Source organism: Electrona antarctica (assembly GCF_951216825.1).
Source record: "Electrona antarctica genome assembly, chromosome: 21".
Lineage (NCBI taxonomy): Eukaryota > Metazoa > Chordata > Actinopteri > Myctophiformes > Myctophidae > Electrona > Electrona antarctica.
Window position 1 is genome coordinate 34,442,743 of NC_136802.1, and position 19,041 is coordinate 34,461,783.

General features: G+C 45.6%; 1 protein-coding gene across 1 annotated transcript in view; it reads right to left on the bottom strand.

Annotated features, from left to right (window-relative positions):
- The window catches only part of afap1 (actin filament associated protein 1), an 82,193-nt gene that overhangs the window by 58,472 nt on the left and 4,680 nt on the right, over nucleotides 1–19,041 (bottom strand). The window contains 3 exon segments of the mRNA XM_079491547.1: nucleotides 10,885–10,926; nucleotides 10,928–10,968; nucleotides 14,485–14,613. Of these exon segments, the coding sequence (XP_079347673.1) occupies nucleotides 10,885–10,926; nucleotides 10,928–10,968; nucleotides 14,485–14,613 (212 nt within the window).

A 19,041-nucleotide genomic window follows, 5' to 3' on the forward strand; every position in this document is an offset into this window, starting at 1 on the left:
GTAGTGTAGTGTAGTGTAGTGTAGTGTAGTGTAGTGTGGTGTAGCGTGTAGCATAGCGTAGCATAGTGTAGCGTAGCCTAGTGTAGCCTAGTGTAGCCTAGTGTAGCCTAGTGAAACTAAGAAATACTTCATTCTGTCTCAAGACAAAAATAGGTGGGGGAGGGGCTCAGGTGACGCAGTGGTAAAGACCCCTTGGCCGTCAGCATGGGAGCGTTGGTCAGGGAGAGTAGTCCTCCCGGTGGGGGCTCCTCACTGGCAGAGGAGTCAGTAGGATGAAACAGCAGTGACAAGCAGTGTGTGTGTGTGTGTGTGTGTGTGTGTGTGTGTGTGTGTGTGTGTGTGTGTGTGTGTGTGTGTGCAGGACCTCTGCTTTTGTTGGAAAGGAAGAAGCGTGGGCGTGTCTGTCTGGTAATGCGGAACGGGGGCTATTGTACTGGACGGCAAGCTGGCACTGGGAAAATATAGGAACACATGAGTGTCTATGCGTGAGTGAGTGAGTGAGTGAGTGAGTGAGTGAGTGAGTGTGTCACACACACTCATGCACGCGCGCAGACACACAGGTTCTGCCAAAGGCAAACATGGACAAAGAATGTAGTATATGTAAACTGTACTCCACAAATACACTCTTACAAAAGACAATACACATCGATTCTCGCACGCACACAAGCGCACGCACACACACACACACACACACACTTTGAGAACCAATGATCTCATGAAGAAAAGGAAATCGGGCTTGGCATTGTAAAAAAAAAAAAGAGGAAAGAAAACAAAGAAAATCTTCAAAAGCGCCCGGGACAGAGAAGAAAATAGACAAAATAGGTTTTCCATCGGTGCTCCACTTTGTATTGCTTTCCTCACCAAATAGTGTTGTGCACACACACACACCGCCGCTTTTTTAAATAAGCGTCGCCCTCGCACGAGAAAATGCTTGCTTTTTAACCAATAACCAATTAAGTCATTATAGATTTTGGTGTTGGATATTCAAAAATAGCAGATATACAAGCTCACAGGGTGTCACGTCACGTGTACATCTGCTATTTTTTGAAAGTGTTGAAAGAACTACTGGTTTAGAAGGCATTTGTAGAATGGGCTTCAGCTCAAATCATCTATATTTCATAAACTGGACCCAAGTTGGCTCGGTGCCAGTGTTGATTTTGACTGATTTTTTTTTTTTTGTCGTATTTTAGTAATTTTTGAAAAGTGTTAATGGCTGATTTTACACTTGATTGCATGCTGAAAATAGCGGATCTACAAGCTCACAACGCGTCTCAGGGTGACATGTTGTGAACTTGTAGATCGGTTATGTTCAGAGCGCAACCAAACTTAAAATGACTGGTCTTTTAGTTCAACATGGATCTTTTCTCCACCAGTCCCTCCAGAAGATTTTAGTCTTGTTTTTTTGAGAGAATGTGGAGATACAGTGGTTGCTCATGCACATGTCATGCAACACTTATCTCAAACATTATGGCTTTTGGAATAGATGATACATTCACATCTTTGTACCGGCTAGGACAACTCCCAGATGGGCTAAATCAGGATGACTCCTACTTACTTAAGATTGTACTTGTAGCAAGCAAAAGAGCTATTACAAGAATCTGGTTACAAAATAATTGTCCGACTGCTGACCTATTTATCAACATTGTGAAACAATTGTATCTCCTAGAACAGATGACATAATAATAAAAAGGCACCATTTTTTTCTACTCAGTCTGTGTCTCATAGGAGGGCTGTAGGCATTTCATTAACCCGTCCACCATTCGATGGGAAATAGAAACTGCAGGCTTTCTAGTCCTGAAAAGTTGCAATGCGAAAATGGAAGCCATCGTTCTCACGATAATACAATTTCTTTGCCTAATGATGATGTCACTGGTGGACGGGTTTCTGAACTGCCCACAGCCCTCCTATGAGACACACACTGAGTGGAAAAGAATTGTTCCATTTTATCATGATTATTAGTTTTTTTTAGAAAAAAGTCCAAATGGGTTAATGGGTTATAAGACCTGAGTAGACGCCGATTCAACAAATGCCTTCGAAAGTTATTTTACTTTTTTGTGTCAAGACACCCAAAATGATAATTATTTTACTTTTTCGTGTCATGGACACCCAAAATGATATGTATTTGCCCCTCCCCCCTCCCCCATCTGAAGAATGTTTGTGCTGAAGAGAAGGTGATAAAATGAAAAAATGATATTAAAGGGTTAAGTACAGCAAAGCGTTTCAACATTGCAGTCGTCACCCAGCCTGATCCAGCCTCACAGAGAGAGTATAGTTGATGATGCATGGCGGTGTCGCCGACGCCGAGCTAACCCCCGTGCGACACCGCAGGCGGCTCCTGGAACGAGGCTCCATCTTGGCTCCGTCCCGGGGGCCATTAACATGATTTACATGGGATTTGCATGACGGCTGGGCAACGTCCGTTGCCAATTCTGCGGGGTGGAAATCGATGCACTTGCTCGCTCCGTTCTCCGTCCGCGGGGGCTTTCCTTTCCCTCCGCGCTTGCTCGGCGGTTTTGCGAGCGATGACATCACCTCCGTCGTGACATCACCAGCTTCTTTTTTTGTCTGGAAATGTTTTATGTTTCTGTCTTTTCCCCCTTTTTCTCTCTTTCGCTCGGTCACTGTGGCAACCGAAACAACAACAGGCTTCAGGTTTTTTTGTAGCTTCGTCACAGCTGTTGTTTTCGTTTTGAGGGGCGCTAACCCCTCCAATGCATGACTTTTGAAGATTATACAAGTAAGATGAGCGGACGCGGGAAGCGAACGCAGCTATGTGTGGTGCACACACGTTAGTAGTTAGACAACGGAGCGCTGTTGTGGCAGTCTGACACAGACACACACACATACACACACGTTAGACAGCTAGACAGCTAACTGCGCTGTTCTGCCTGGCTTGCATAGTAACTGCGCCCTCTGGTGGCGAGTGGTGGTGTCACACCTCGACACACAGACTGACAGACAGACATGTTCTGCCTGGCTTCAATAGTTAGGGCTCAGTGCGTTCGCAATTATGTCATATGGCAGCCAAGTCTATATGGGATTTAATGTTTGTTTAGAGCACTTATGACGACATAAAACGGTAAATGGTGCATTTATATAGCGCCTTTATCCAAGGCGCTTTACCTTGCGGTTACCATCCGGCCACTCTTACCCCTGAGCCACCGCCGCCCGCAAGACGTCATGTGGCAGATATAAATACAGTGGGCGCCCCTCACTTCACACAAGTGCAATTTTTGAGCGGTGCTAGCCCCTCCTATATTCCGCTATAGTGTAGATTATTGTCCTAACACACACAAACACACATTAAATGCCATTGACAATGAATGGAAAATGTACGTCATATGTGGCCACGCAATTCGGCTATTGTCCTAACACAAAGATTAAATTCCCATTGACAATGAATGGATGATGTACGATGCTAAGAGCACCCCTCACTTCACAGGGGTGTGATGTATTATTTGGGGACTATGGATGGAAACTGGAATTCTTTCTAAATCCGGTGTATTATCTTGTATTATCTGGTGTATATCTTACATGGCTTTGTTTGGGTTGTGTTCATGAAATATGAGCTGTCCCTCCCAAATAAATGTATAATAATAAACAAATGTACCACTCGAACCCCCAGCATTCAACAATCATTATTGATTGATTCGGCATCATTATGGGACAAAAACAAGCGTATCCCGGTGGAGGAGGAAATGAAGGAAACCTTATATTTTGAAAACAAAACAATACTGCCTCAAAGTTGGTCTTGGTCTGGACTTTATATATTGGCAATTACTTCCATGAGAGTGGGAGAGGTGGTGGAGTTAGCTGCTTTAGCAGACAGGTTGAGGGTCAAATGGAGTTAAGAGGTTTTGTCTGGAGCGCGTTTTGATACTTTTCATTAGTTCAATATTTAACACACAGACGTAAATTAAAGGGTGTTGAATAGCATTGATGTATGCAAAAATAAAAATAAAAACTCAAAAATTGAGTTAGGTGTTATCCTCCGACAGCAACGATATGGGAGTTGAACTTCAGCTCAGAGTTCAAAATGACACCAAGACCACCGGCTTGATCAAATGGAGCTGGCCTTAAGCCCTAACTCCCCCCCAGAGCTCAATATGACCCCCTGAGCAGTCTCCAGCTGGGTGAAGCTGAAACTGAATTAATAAGGTCTACATTACATAGTGACTAGTCTCTCTCCCTCTCCCTCTCCCTCCCTCTCCCTCTCCCTCTCCCTCTCTCTCTCTCTCTGAGTGTGAAGCCTAATTTGATTGAGAGACTCAACCACTTCAACCCCAGCGTCTGTAACGTGAGGAAAGCTTTCATCACAGAAAATAGTAGATCTACAACGTATGGCAACGTGAGCTCTCCATTTTCGATGGAAGCTACCCCGATGACAACAGAAACAGAAAGACCCTAGCACAGAGCCCTGAGGGGTTTTTAAGTGGTTAAGGGAGGGAGGGGAAGGATGGAGGGGAGAGAGAGAGAGAGAGAGAGAGAGAGAGAGAGAGGGTGGGCCGGGGGGGGGGGGGGAAGCCCACACTCTCTCCAACATCAACACAGATGGAAGTCGTTATCGTGTGTGTATCGTCAAGCGTCTGCCCTAAGGCCCGAATCTACAAGCTCGCCACCACGCGTCCGGGACGCCACGCGTCGTAAGGGGCTCGTCGATTGGGCTATGTCTGCTAATTTGGCGAAGCATTGGTTCTCAAAGTGGGGTCAGGGGACGCCCCGGCAAGAGTAGTTAGTATAGGCAGCGTCGCAATTATTTGAACTTTTTCTGGTTAGAGGACTACGAAAAACTGGAATTTTGCTTTAGGAGACTTTTTATGCAAAGCGTGGGAAAAAAGGTAGAATGTTTTGTTTGTGTAAAAAAAAAAGAAAAAAAAAACTGTTTCTTGTACACTTATGCAATATTGAATCTATCTATCTATCATGAACAACTTTATCCATGTATAATGTTGGCCATTGAAAAACAGCAGATATGAAGGCTCGCAGTGAGCTGGTACATCTGCTATCTTTGAAATGTTTTGAAAAATGTTGAAAAGGTCAAAAATAACAAGTTGAATAATTTAGGCCTTTTGCTTTTCTTTTTTTTTACATAAAACTTCTCTTCCAGGTGTCCCTGGCACAAAACATTTTGAGATGGGGGGGGGGTCTGCGGCCAAATCAATTTGGGATGTCCTTAACCCATTTTTGGCGGAAACCCCTTTTGGTGTTAGCATTATGTTATGCTTTAGCTATTGAAAAATAGCAGATCTACAAGCTCATAGCGCGCCACCGAGTGGCGCGCTACGAGCTTGTAGGTCTGTTATTTTTGAAAAATCGAAGAACATAGCTTTTTCAGAAAACTGTCAGGATGTAGAAGACATTTTTAGAATCTGATCTCAGGTCAGAATGGGTTAACTCGAAAACAGTTTGAACCACGTCTGTAGAGGGCTTAAGTGGTTAACTGTGCTCTGCTGCTGACACGACGACGGGACGCGTGCCAAGAGAGACCCGACCCCTAATGTAGCCCGTAAACTGCAGAGAGAGAGAGAGGTGTTGAGAGGATGGAGAGGAGACCGAGAGAGGGAGTAGAGAGTGTAGAGAACAGCAGAGAGAGAGAGAGAGAGAGAGAGAGAGAGAGAGAGAGAGAGAGAGAGAGAGAGAGAGAGAGAGAGAGAGAGAGAGAGAGAGAGAGGTGTTGAGAGGATGGAGAGGAGACCGAGAGAGGGAGTAGAGAGTGTAGAGAACAGCACAGAGAGAGAGAGAGAGAGAGAGAAGAATCTTTTGGTTAGATTCTGTCACGTCTGCCGGTCGTTATGGCTTTAATTGGAGCCAGGCTTCGTTCAGTGTGCGTGTGTATGTGTGTGTGTGTATGAACATGCAACACACTAAATGTGACACTTTACAATCCGGAAGAGACCATTCGTCTTGTTCCTTGTGGTTCTCCATACGCTTGTGCACGAGCGCACGCACGCACGCACGCACGCACGCACGCACGCACGCACGCACGCACGCACGCACGCACGCACGCAAGCACGCACGCACGCACGCACGCACGCACGCACGCACGCACGCACACTCAGTTCTACACCCATGACAAGGTCACGAGTTTGTGTCCTTGACAATTGTGTGACAGTGTAACATTGTGAAGACACAGAGTGTCTTTGTGGGTGAAAATACCACAGTGCTTCTCTACACTATACTATTTTGTAAACAGCAAAAAAGTTATCCAAGAAAGGGACTAAGGAGCAATTCTGTACTTCTGTACCCTCATATCGTCTCCGTCGGGTGGAAAGTAAACCTCATGTATGTCCAAAACTGTGACTTTTCAGGATCAAATTTCGAAATCACCAAAAGTTACTTTTTACACACACACACACACACACACACACACACACACACAGTCCTAAGTGGATGCCCATGGGGCGGTTCAAAGCAGGCCACTGTGAGCTTTGGGGACTAAAATGGCCCAATCATCTAATCTTTGTCTATCTGATTAACGGACATCCTGTCGGCTCGGCTGATTCCTAATCATATTAGTCTGTGTGTGTGTGTGTGTGTGTGTGTGTGTGTGTGTGTGTGTGTGTGTGTGTGTGTGTGTGTGTGTGTGTGTGTGTGTGTGTGTGTGTGTGTGTGTGTGTGTGTGTGTGTGTGTGTATGTGTGTGTGTGCGTAGGGTTCAATATGGAGTCAGACCTTGGGAAACATGTGTGCAGTGGTTACACACCGGCATTCCCTATTTCGACGCACTGCCAGTTCCGACTCGCCCCGCATTACTAACTAACCGCACGCGTGTTAGTGTTAGTCAGGCCTATACGTTTTTGGTATAATCTTTCTAAAGCCATGCGTCTGCTTAATGTCTACATACAGCCAAGCCAAGAAATCAGGTTCACAATACAATGCTATAAACACAAATTTACTTTCCAGACAAATGATCACATTTCTTTCTCTCTTACACAAATCCAAGTATTTTCTTCTCTCTCTTTTTTTCTTTTCAATGCTGTTTTCTCTTATCCACTGTTCAAGACAGCTAACATGTGATTATTAGTGAGCGGTTTGTTATCGTCCCATCCCTGCATGGTACAGAGCAGCGCTGTTATAAAGTCCCACAGAGACAGAGACAGACAACGTGGGCCTCCGTTGGAATCCAACATGTCTGAGATCAGTCCTGACCACGACGGAGGACTTTCCAACGGTGATATATCATTAAACTTAGAGCCCAGCTCGCCTCCCCCTGGCAACCGACTGGCCAATCACGTTCACCGTCCGTCCCTTTGGGCTATGGGATCTAAGGACTCCACCCACACAATGCTCTCAAGCGACTAGAAGTGGTGCGGGTTTGGCTCGCCGCTGGGCCGCGACCGGGTCACAGACAGGCGTGACGGGCCGGCCTCTCCTCCCCCTGTGCTCTCTCCCATCCTCTCTCTCTCTCTCAGTCTCTCTCTCTCTCTCTCCCATCCTCTCTCTCTCTCTCAGTCTCTCTCTCTCTCTCCCATCCTCTCTCTCTCTCTCAGAGTCTCTCTCTCTCTCTCTCTGACTCTTAAATGGCTCTCGCACTCTCGTCTATTTATTGCGTATCCCTCGGTCGAGTTCCCCCCCTTCTCTACCCTCTCAGACAGACAGACAGACAGACATACAGACAGACAGACAGACAGACAGACAGACAGACAGACAGACAGACAGACAGACAGACAGACAGACAGACAGACAGACAGACAGACAGACAGACAGAGAGACAGACAGACAGACAGACAGGTGGGGGTGAGGGAGAGAGTGTCAGTCAGCCCCTCCACTTTCTCTCTCGTCTTGCAAAACTCCTGACTGTAAGTGTTACAACTTAAAACCCGGAAAGGGTTAAACTGACAGTGTACCCAGAGGTCAGGAAATGGTAATTTACACACACAGAGAGAGAGAGAGAGAGAGAGAGAGAGTAGGTGAAGGAGTGAGACAGGGAGGGACAGACAAAGAGACAGATATGGACAGACAAAAAGAAAACATCCCTCCCTCTTCCCCTCAGCGTTCCGGGAACTACTCTGTTGCTACACACACACATGCACACATGTGCGCGCGCACACATGTGCGCGCGCGCACATGCACGCGCACACACAGCTGACCAGAGGTGACTGGGGCTGCCGGCTGCTTCTAATTACAAAGTGCGCTGTAAAAGAGCCCTGCGCGAGGCGAGGGTGTGTGTGTGTGTGTGTTGTGTAGAACAAGGTGTTGTGGCTTTCTGCAGCTTCGTGAACCATCAAGAGACACCTGGCTTTCATAAGACACACATCTGCTCTGACACACACACACACACACACACACACACACACACACACACACACACACACACACACACACACACACACACACACACACACACACACACACACACACACACACACACACACACACACACACACACACACACACACACACACACACACACACACACACACACACACACACAAGCCCCCCCTCCACCACATACGCATTCATCACACAAACACATGTTCACACATGCACATGCACAAGCATACATACAGTATACTTGTGCGCACACCCCACACACACACACACACCGAAGCAGATGTTCCATTCACATGCACACAGTAAACACCTCCGTACATTAAACTCTGAGAGTGTACAAATGGAACCAAATGGTCCATTTGGTTCAATTTGTTTCACTTCTCAAGAGTTGCCAATCGTTTAGCCGGGGACCTCCCGGAACCCCCTTCAAGGACCCCCACTTTGAGAACCACTGTCGCAAAGGACACACTCAAAGGGGCTTGGACCTCACGTATAACGCCCTCCCACCCTGTCCGACCGCCCCGGGTCATTGGACCTTAAGTCTGTCCACAGTCATTATATAATCGTCTAATCACAATTATTTGAGATAGTCGCAATTTTTATTTTGGCAAAAATCGCCATAATCGTTTCCATGTCCAAACAGAGGTTTGCCTCTTAGTTCCAATGTTCAAAGCCAAAGAGGCAATTAGAACATTAATCGCAATTATTTGTATGACAATGAATGGTCAACTTACAGTAAATGTGTAATGGTGACAGCCCTAAAGCGCTATGTGCATGCACGTCATATTGGAACTTCCTTACTTCCTTTACAGGTGTTACCGATGATACTAACGAAAGGCTCTGTTCCATTCTGGTCAAACTGAGTCAGGGTGCTGCTATTGTGCATGTTGGCTCACTGGAAACACTCTGCTACACCAGTGGGTCTCAAAGTGTCCTTCAGTGGGTTTCAAACGGCCCCGTACGGGTGTATACGGGTCCATTTGGTTCCATTGTGTACACTCTCAGAGTTATAGGGGTCGTTGAAATGAATACAAACGTTTGGGAACCACTGCACACTAAATGGAACAGAGCCTTAATTAGTATCATCGGCAACACCTGTGAAGGAAGTAGGGAAGCGGCCCGAAGAGTTATTCTGTGTGCATAATAGCCCATTGGAGCGCTGAGCGGGGGCCTAGAAGCAGGTCCCGGCATGTCCCGCTGACCGGGTCGCAGTCATACTGGAAGAGCGGCTTCATCACCCCAATAATATTATGTTATTTAATCCTCTTTTTATGGTTTAAAATAAAAAACACAAAAAAAGGAAAACCCCAGCAGGCCCCATTGTGATACATAGCGAGCTGTCAGCGCGCCGGTAACCCGATCGGACCACATGTATGCAACGCACGTCATCCTCCTCGACCACATCTGAAGACGTGTGAGAGAAAGACAGAAAATTATATGAGTCTTTCCTCCTCGAAGAGAAACATTTTTTTCTGCCCCAGACTAAATATTATCGTCTTTGGCCGGTGGAAACCGTGTATGTACAAATCACTTCACTTCTCTCAGGATTCAAATTCAAAAGCAGCAGATCTACAAGTTCGAAATGTGTTGATTCGCGCCACGTCTCCAGCTTGTAGATCTGCTAAAAACACCAGTGTGGATTTTGTCGATTAAACCTATGACGAAAAACGGACGAAAACTAAATAAAATCTAAGACGACAAAACTAAGACTTAATACACTGACATGGGACTAGTGGAGAAGAGATCCAGTAGAACTAACCACGTCATTTTATGTTTGGTTGCATGCTAAAAAGGATAAAATCAGCCATCACAACGCCATCAAGGCCCGCCAAAACATGTTTTTGTCAACTAAATAAACTGTAGATTTAGTCGACTAAAGTCGTATATTTAGTCTAAAACTAGACTGACAAAAACATTTCAGATGACCAAAATATGACTAAAAACTGAATCAAATCTGCTGTAAAAATCAACACAAAAACACACAAAGTTAAAATATGGACATAAGAGGTCTCTGCCCCGACAGTGACCTTTCACTGTTCCGCCCCTCGCTTTGGGCCAGGTTATTATTTTTAATTTCTTTTCCCCTCCGGGCGACCCGTCGCGTTTGAGCGCTTTGTGTTGTTGACGATCAGCGTGTGGTTGGTGACTACGTTACCCAGCCTGCACGGTGCGTGCTGTGGGGTGGGAGGTCAAAGGTCAAAGTTGACAGTCTTACCCAAAAGCCCCCAGAGCGGCTGGCCCGACGTTGCAAGCGGAAAGAAATACATGCAAGAGGAAGAGAGTGCGCCGGTGGGGTCTTTGGTTTGCTTTGTGAACACGCGTGAGGTGACGTGGGGTGTACTCATGGAATAAAGCTAAATAAAATCTCAAGACTGAAAATGTAATGATGATGTTTTTAGACCGACCAGCTGAAGAAATCAAAGATTTGAGGCATTGAGGTTGCTTTTATGACATTTCTGAGACCATTCATGTTTCTGGAAGATGAGAGTTTGATCACTTCAAAGTTCAAATACTCTTCCAGCTGCTTCAAAACGCCACTGAGAAACCTCCATTGAAATGAACAGCTGGGGCCGCTCTCTAGTTTATAGTGTGGTTTATAGTGTGGTCTTACCAGCCAGGGCTGAGGGATCTCGGGGAGAGGCATCTGAGGAGGGGGCCGGGAGGCCGCTGTGGATCTCTGACTTGAACGAGGGCTCTGGAGGGAGAGGACACAGGAGACATTTGGGGATCACATCAGTGTCACGAGTGTCTACAATAGACGGAATATGGCCATGCATAAAGTGAGTGGCAAATCAAGAGGCAAAGTAGGTGGAATGTTGTTTAAAGCAATCAAACTTTTGGATGTATGCACTGTCAAGGAAAATAAAGTATTTTTTTGTCAGTAGGCGTTCCTGCATAACCAGAGAGTGGGTTTTTTGCCACTCAGTAACTTCCGCAGAACTTCCAGGTATGATGATGATGTCACGCGGACACCCTATTGGTTTGTATGGGAAGGGGCCTGTCTGCTAAAATAAATATCAAATATCTAAATTAGAGTGGTGGAAAAAGTACTCACATTGTTTTACTTAAGTACAAAATTGGTTTATTTACTAAATAGAAACTTCTCATTATGCAGTACAGTATGTCACATTTTCAAATGTATAAAAAGGTACAAAAAATCTTTTGAAAATAGCAGACCTACAAGCTCACAATGCATTGTGACACATTGTGAGCTTGTAAATCAGCTATTTTCAAATGGCCGAAATGTGCATAAATGAAGTGGCTAATGTATGCTTTGTAATAATAATCAAATCTACAAAGTCACTAGTAACTAAAGTTTTAAAATAAATGTAGTGGAGTAAAAGTACAATATTTGGATCCAAGACGTAGTTGAGTAAGGCCTCACTCACACCTTTCGATCTAGCACACAACATTGGTGCATGCTTGTTGTATGAATGTTGTGAGAGTCATGGCCGCCCCAATGCATTTCCAATGGAAGTCACATGGTTTGTAGTCCACATTTTGGACTACAAGCTGTTGTATGGCTTTCGGCTGTGTTTTCGACTGCCCCCCTCCCCCTCATACAACACAAATGTTGTGTTAAACCATGTGACTCCCATTGGAAATGCATTGGGGCAAGCTGTGTCACACCCTTTGTATACAACAAGCATACAGCAATCTGTTGCGACCGTGTGAGTGAGGCCTAGAAGTGGAAATCGGAAATCATCAAGTAAAGTAAAATACCTCAACATTAGACTCCAGTACAGTACTTAAGTAAATGTACTTTCCCACCACTGCTGAATACTGAATCAAGCAACGTAAAAGGATCCCTGGCTAATAAGACAAATATGCATTAAAACATCATACTTGCCCTCTATAACTAAACTAATATTTAATCCATTTTGACCCGAGATCAGATTCTACATCCTGACAGTTTTCTGAAAAAGCTATGTTTCTATGTCAGTCGTTCTTCGATTTTTCAAAAATAGCAGACCTACAAGCTCGTAGCGCGCCACTCTGTGGCTCGCTATGAGCTAACACCAAAAGGGGGTTCCCGCCCAAAATGGGTTAAATATTTTATTTCTTTCATAAATAGAGAACTCAATAAGAACTGCTCCCGTCGCAAGTTCATGTCATATGTCCATATGGTCCAGCCCTATGGAACGTATGGAATGCACGTGCTAATAAAAAGTATTAAAATATTGCTTTGATGCTCATATTAACTTCAGGAAGTATTACGTTGTTTTTTATTAGCATATGCATTCCATAGGGCTAGACCATATGGACAGAATGACATTATCAACTTGCGACGGGAGCAGTTCCTATTGAGTGAAATATATTTTTGAAAGAAATAAAATATGAACCCATTTAGACCTGGGAACGATTCTACAAATGCCTTCTAAATCCTGACAGTTTTCTGAGAAACCCTATGTTTCTATGTCAATCGTTCTCAAACATTTTCATGTCAAGGACCCCCAAGATTATATGTAATTGGCCGCAGACCCCCATCTGAAAGTATGTTGCAAAGATTTGAGTTAAAAACTTTGCCTGTGAAAGAATATATATTCAAAGATTTGCGCCACATTTTCACGATTTTTCAAAAATAGCAGACCTACAAGCTCGTAGCGCGGCACTCGCTACGTTATGGCTAAAGTATAACAATGCTTAAAACACCAAAAGGGGTTCCTGCCCAAAATGGGTTAAGGTGTTTTTATTTTTTTATTTTAGTTGTAGAGGGAAAGTATATATGTTTTAAGGCATATTTGTCTTATTAGCCTGGGGGATCCTTATAAAAACTGCCTGGAAATATTCCTTGAAATTCTTGTGTTGTATTTGATCCATTATGCTACGTCTTTGCTGCTGCAGTGATACTATTCCCTGGAGGGAATGATGCGTCTAATGTTTTATGTTGGGGCGGGGGGGGGGGGGGGGGGGGGGGTGACCCCCGACCCCCGTCGTGAACCGTTCATAACGTCTTGGGAGGGTTCTGGTCAGAAAACACATGAGCTAACTGAGATGACAGTGTCCCCTCCGTTCTCTCCACGGACCTCCCCTGCTATAAGACCAAACACAGACTACTGAAGAAATAAAGCCATCACCGTCCCCTGCCGATGTCAAAGCCATGTGCCGCCGCGTTTTGTTTTTTCTTTATCCATGTTTAAATGTTTCTTCGAGCCAAACGTTTACTCCTGCCAGACAGACAGTTTAAACTGGACATGTTCCGTTTTGTCCATTAGAAAGCTAATGCGTCGCGTCCTGCTATACTTCCCTCTGCCAGAGACAACCAGTAGCCTAGCCCTTTTGCTCGTGGCCACGTCGACTGTGCCATGGGCATGTTTTTCATTGTCTTCCCCACCCACCCGACCCTGGGGTTTTCCCCTGCCGGTTTAAGGACGTAGTCAAACATTCATGCTGCCGTCGTCGTGCTTTTCTACAGATTTCCTTCTTTTTGAGTGGTGCAACCACTCCAAGGAACAGCAATGTCCGTGTAAACCTATGTGACTGTGTGTTAACCTATGTGACTGTGTGTTAACCTACTGTATGTGTGTGACTATGAGTACCAGTAGGGGCAAAAGTGGCGCTGTTGTGCCAGAAACAGAGAGAGAGAGATAGTGCTGCACTGTTGCCTGCTAATGAGAGAGAGAGAGAGAGAGATAGAGAGAGAGGGGGGGAGAGGGGAGGGGAGTTGCACCACTCAGTTCACACGGGTGTGATTTTTTTTAATAGCCAACTATTTGTACACAATTAGTTTCTCCCAATTTAGTCGCTATGCCAGTTGAGCCTCCCCACACCTTTCTGTGTTGCCACAACCAAAAAGAAAAAAAGAACACTAAATGGAACAGAGCCCCTTCATTAGAATACTTGGTAACACCTGTGAAGAAAGCAAGGGAGAGGCTCATTTTGTTTCCAATAGAGTAAATAGACCATATTCACATTGGCGGCCATGTTGCCATTTTGCATTGCAAAAGCAGGGTGGCATTTGATTAACTTAATGGCAAGATGGCTCTGCACGGAGGCCATTGTGATTGTATAAGGTGTTCTACCATGCCGGGTGGAATCCAACCCCTATAGCCTCCCATGGTCCTTACCACACTGCCTGGTCCGATGCTAAATGCATAACCAGAAATATAAGCTGTGTGAGTTGTCGTGTTGTGAGCTTCTGCTTAAAATACAGGCGACCACCAAGTAAGCTATAGGTTTCAGGGGAACAAATTGTCGTGTTCCAAGTTACCTTTGTCGGCCAGGACTCTGTGCAGGATGTTGGAGAGGTGCAGCTTCTTCTCTCGGACCCCGGCGCTCAGGTACTCCCTGTCCAGCAGGTCCAGGAAGTGACGCAGCTCACACACCAGCTCCTCCATCGCTGCAAAAACAGAACAACACAGTGGTTATATACCATTACCAAGCCCCCAGTAAGGCTATCCAATGTTGAAGCTAGCCACTACCTACTGGCGAAAAGAGGAACTGCAGCACTTTCATAGAGGTGTCAGACCTTCAAATTTGAGGTCCGGTTCGGTCCATATCCTTTTATTACTCTATGGGTTACACACCGCATGTCCATCCATACAAACTACAGAACAACACCACACGTCTCCACAAACTACAGAACAACACCACACGTCTACACAAACTACAGAACAACACCACACGTTCATACAAACTACAGAACAACACCACACGTCTACACAAACTACAGAACAACACCACACGTCCACACAAACTACAGAACAACACCACACGTCTACACAAACTACAGAACAACACCACACGTCCACACAAACTACAGAACAACACCACACGTCCACACAAACTACAGAACAACACCACACGTCTACACAAACTACAGAACAACACCACACGTCCATACAAACTACAGAACAACACCACACGTCTACACAAACTACAGAACAACACCACACGTCTACACAAACTACAGAACAACACCACACGTCCATACAAACTACAGAACAACACCACACGTCTACACAAACTACAGAACAACACCACACGTCCATACAAACTACAGAACAACACCACACGTCTACACAAACTACAGAACAACACCACACGTCCATACAAACTACAGAACAACACCACACGTCTACACAAACTACAGAACAACACCACACGTCCATACAAACTACAGAACAACACCACACGTCTACACAAACTACAGAACAACACCACACGTCTACACAAACTACAGAACAACACCACACGTCCATACAAACTACAGAACAACACCACACGTCTACACAAACTACAGAACAACACCACACGTCCACACAAACTACAGAACAACACCACACGTCCATACAAACTACAGAACACCACACGTCCACACAAACTACAGAACAACACCACACGTCCATACAAACTACAGAACAACACCACACGTCCATACAAACTACAGAACAACACCACACGTCCACACAAACTACAGAACAACACCACACGTCCATACAAACTACAGAACAACACCACACGTCCATACAAACTACAGAAGGCAGGCCTTCGGCCTGGTGGAGACAATAATTTGTATAAACTGGCTAAATAGCAGCATTGCCAAATCAGGACAATGTGGTATTGCAGCTGAAACGGCTTTATAAGGCAGAGAGAAATGACTTGGACTGGGTATATCCGAGTGGTGATTTAGAATCAAACCTTTAGAAACACGTTTGAGGGACATTAACAATATGATATTAAATATTAAAAAATATTTTTAAAATGCATGGTTTAGTAGATCCTTTAAGGGTCAGATGGTTTCGCGTTCAAGATTTTAAAGTGTTGTAAATGCTGGGAAATAAGACTTTTCTTCCACATACAGGTTGGTACAAGCACAAAGGGATAGTTGCGTCGGATTCGGTGGATTGGCAAATGTGGCGTCGTAAAACACACAGCTATAAAACAGGACAGCTAGTAGGCAACCAGCCGGTAGTGAAGGTTGCCCTCTCAATCAATCAACTGAGCGGAGGTGAATTGAGCGAATTCCAACTGGAAGCTCCCAGAAGGCAGGAAAACTGCCCAGCACCTGGCAACCCACCTGAGGGATCCATCTCATCAAGTAGAATTATAGCTCTAGGTGGAAAACACAGCCCCTCGCGTGTCAAAACAAAGGCCACGGGCTGTATAAACACACGTAACAAGAGGTTGAGGTAAGTGCGTAACAATATGTGTGGCATGCGCGCGTGTCTTTTCTACTTTTATGAGGACCAAATGTGTCATAAGGCTATAAACAGGTAAAGACAATTTTCCCTCAGGATTCAAAGGGCCTTTAGGGTGTACTGGGACGCCCCAGGGGTCCTTGAGGGGGTTTTCTAGGGTATGCCCACAGTACAAAAGGATTGATAGTTAGGGAAGGAACCCAAATGGACCCCAGTCTGTAACTCTTGAGAGTGTGCAAACGGAACCAAATGGACCCCTGCAGGTCTGTAACTCTGAGAGTGCAAACGGAACCTCACAGGTCTGTAACTCTGAGAGTGCAAACGGAACCTCACAGGTCTGTAACTCTGAGAGTGCAAACGGAACCTCACAGGTCTGTAACTCTGAGAGTGCAAACAGAACCTCACAGGTCTGTAACTCTGAGAGTGCAAACAGAACCTCACAGGTCTGTAACTCTGAGAGTGCAAATGGAACCTCACAGGTCTGTAACTCTGAGAGTGCAAACGGAACCTCACAGGTCTGTAACTCTGAGAGTGCAAACTGAACCTCACAGGTCTGTAACTCTGAGAGTGCAAACAGAACCTCACAGGTCTGTAACTCTGAGAGTGTGCAAACAGAACCTCACAGGTCTGTAACTCTGAGAGTGCAAACAGAACCTCACAGGTCTGTAACTCTGAGAGTGCAAACGGAACCTCACAGGTCTGTAACTCTGAGAGTGTGCAAACAGAACCTCACAGGTCTGTAACTCTGAGAGTGCAAACGGAACCGCATTGGGGCAGCCATGACACTCACAACATTCATACAACAAGCATGCACCAATGTTGTATGCTAGATCGAAAGGTGTGAGTGAGGCCTGAGAGTGTGCAAACGGAACCTCACAGGTCTGTAACTCTGAGAGTGTGCAAACGGAACCAAACGGAACCTCACAGGTCTGTAACTCTGAGAGTGTGCAAATGGAACCAAAAATGGACCTGGTCCATTGATTGATTTGGTTTCGTTTGCACACTTTCAGAGTTAAACTATAACACTGTGTTTTTTCACACGCGTGATGGACGCGTTCACACTGGTGGTTTAGCAAAAGCAACAAAATGGTGTGGTCCAGCTACACTGTTGTCTCTTAATTTGTTTAAGGTTGCACTGTTGATATATGTTGGCTATGTAGTCATGTTTGTTCACATGGTACAGACCAAGTTGTTGCACCTAGGGAAACCATAAAAGGTGACACTTCCTGTGTTTGTAGCATTCAACGCTGATGAAGACTTGAGGTTCGAAACGCGTTCGTTGTTACCATGCTACCATGCCAACTCTTATAACTCTTACTCTTATAAGAATAAATAAAAAAGTGCCTTAAAGGAGCATTCAGTGATTTGGGTGATTTGGAAAACCACCCAGTCCGCCCCGGTAACAAAATGTGCACATGCACACGCTCTACAGTGGGGGGAAGTGCAACAGCATGTGCACCAAGGCCCGCCCCCACACATGATTGGAGGAAGTCCCCTCTCATCCTGATTGGATGAAGGCTTTGCCACCCGCCACCAAAACTGAAACTAGGGTTTTTTGACCCCAGGGGCTCACTGGGGACAGGGAGGAACTCCTTATATGGTCAGCACACTCTATAGTAGGGAGGATTATCCAAATAAAAAGAAAAAATAAGTGATATTTGAATGAAGCGAAATCACTGAATATACCTTTAAGACAAAAGTTCCGTGCGTGCTGGTGTTTTCTCTTTTAGAGATTACCTCTTTCAAACCAGCTACACTGTTGACCAGGTCACTGTTGGAAGTGTTGCTCAAGCCTCCATGAATGAAGTACAGTATACCGTTAACCTGACTCCGCCAGATGGGGCAGCAGAGAGTACACTGGGTTCCCCCCTCCTGCTCCCATCTGGGAACTCTCAGGCAGACTTGACGCCCGGCCACAAAACGGCCTGGCCAATCAGCGGCAGCTAGAAGCTAGAAGCTGCTGCTAGAAGCTGCTAGAAGCTGCTGCTGATTGGCCAGGCCGTTTGGTGGCCGGAGCATCAAGTCTGCCTGAGAGTTCCCAGATGGGTGCAGGAGGGGGGAACCCAGTGTACTCTCTGCTGCCCCATCTGGCGGAGTCAGGTTAGTATACCGTTGCTGTCGGGCAGAAAAACCTCCAATCTCCATATTGTAGCTTGTCGTGTCGCTTGTCGTAAATAAACGCGCCACTCGATCATACCACATCGTCACACGTAAAAGCATAAAAATAGCAGATCCACACAAGCTATACGAGCTTGTAGATATGAATACTTTTGAATTTGAATCCGGGAAAAGTAACAGCTTTGGACATGTGAGGTTTCCACCAGACAAGACCATATACCGTAGTAGGCCACGGCTATATGTCCGAGAATGTCAGGGACGCCATGGTTAATGCGGTCGAGGTCAGAAGGTCAGGGGGAGTGAATAATAGTCGAGGGAAGGCTGTTTCATAAGACGTGTCCCGTGTGTGTGCCTGGGTGTTGCACGGCGGCCGCGCTCGTATCTCAAGTGATGCCGTCAAGATGGGGATCACTTTACACTCCGCGAGTTCATGGGGGCAGATTGTAAAAAGCTGCAGTGCAGCACGTCCACCGAGGCGATAACAAGCACGCCCCCTCTCTATAACGGAT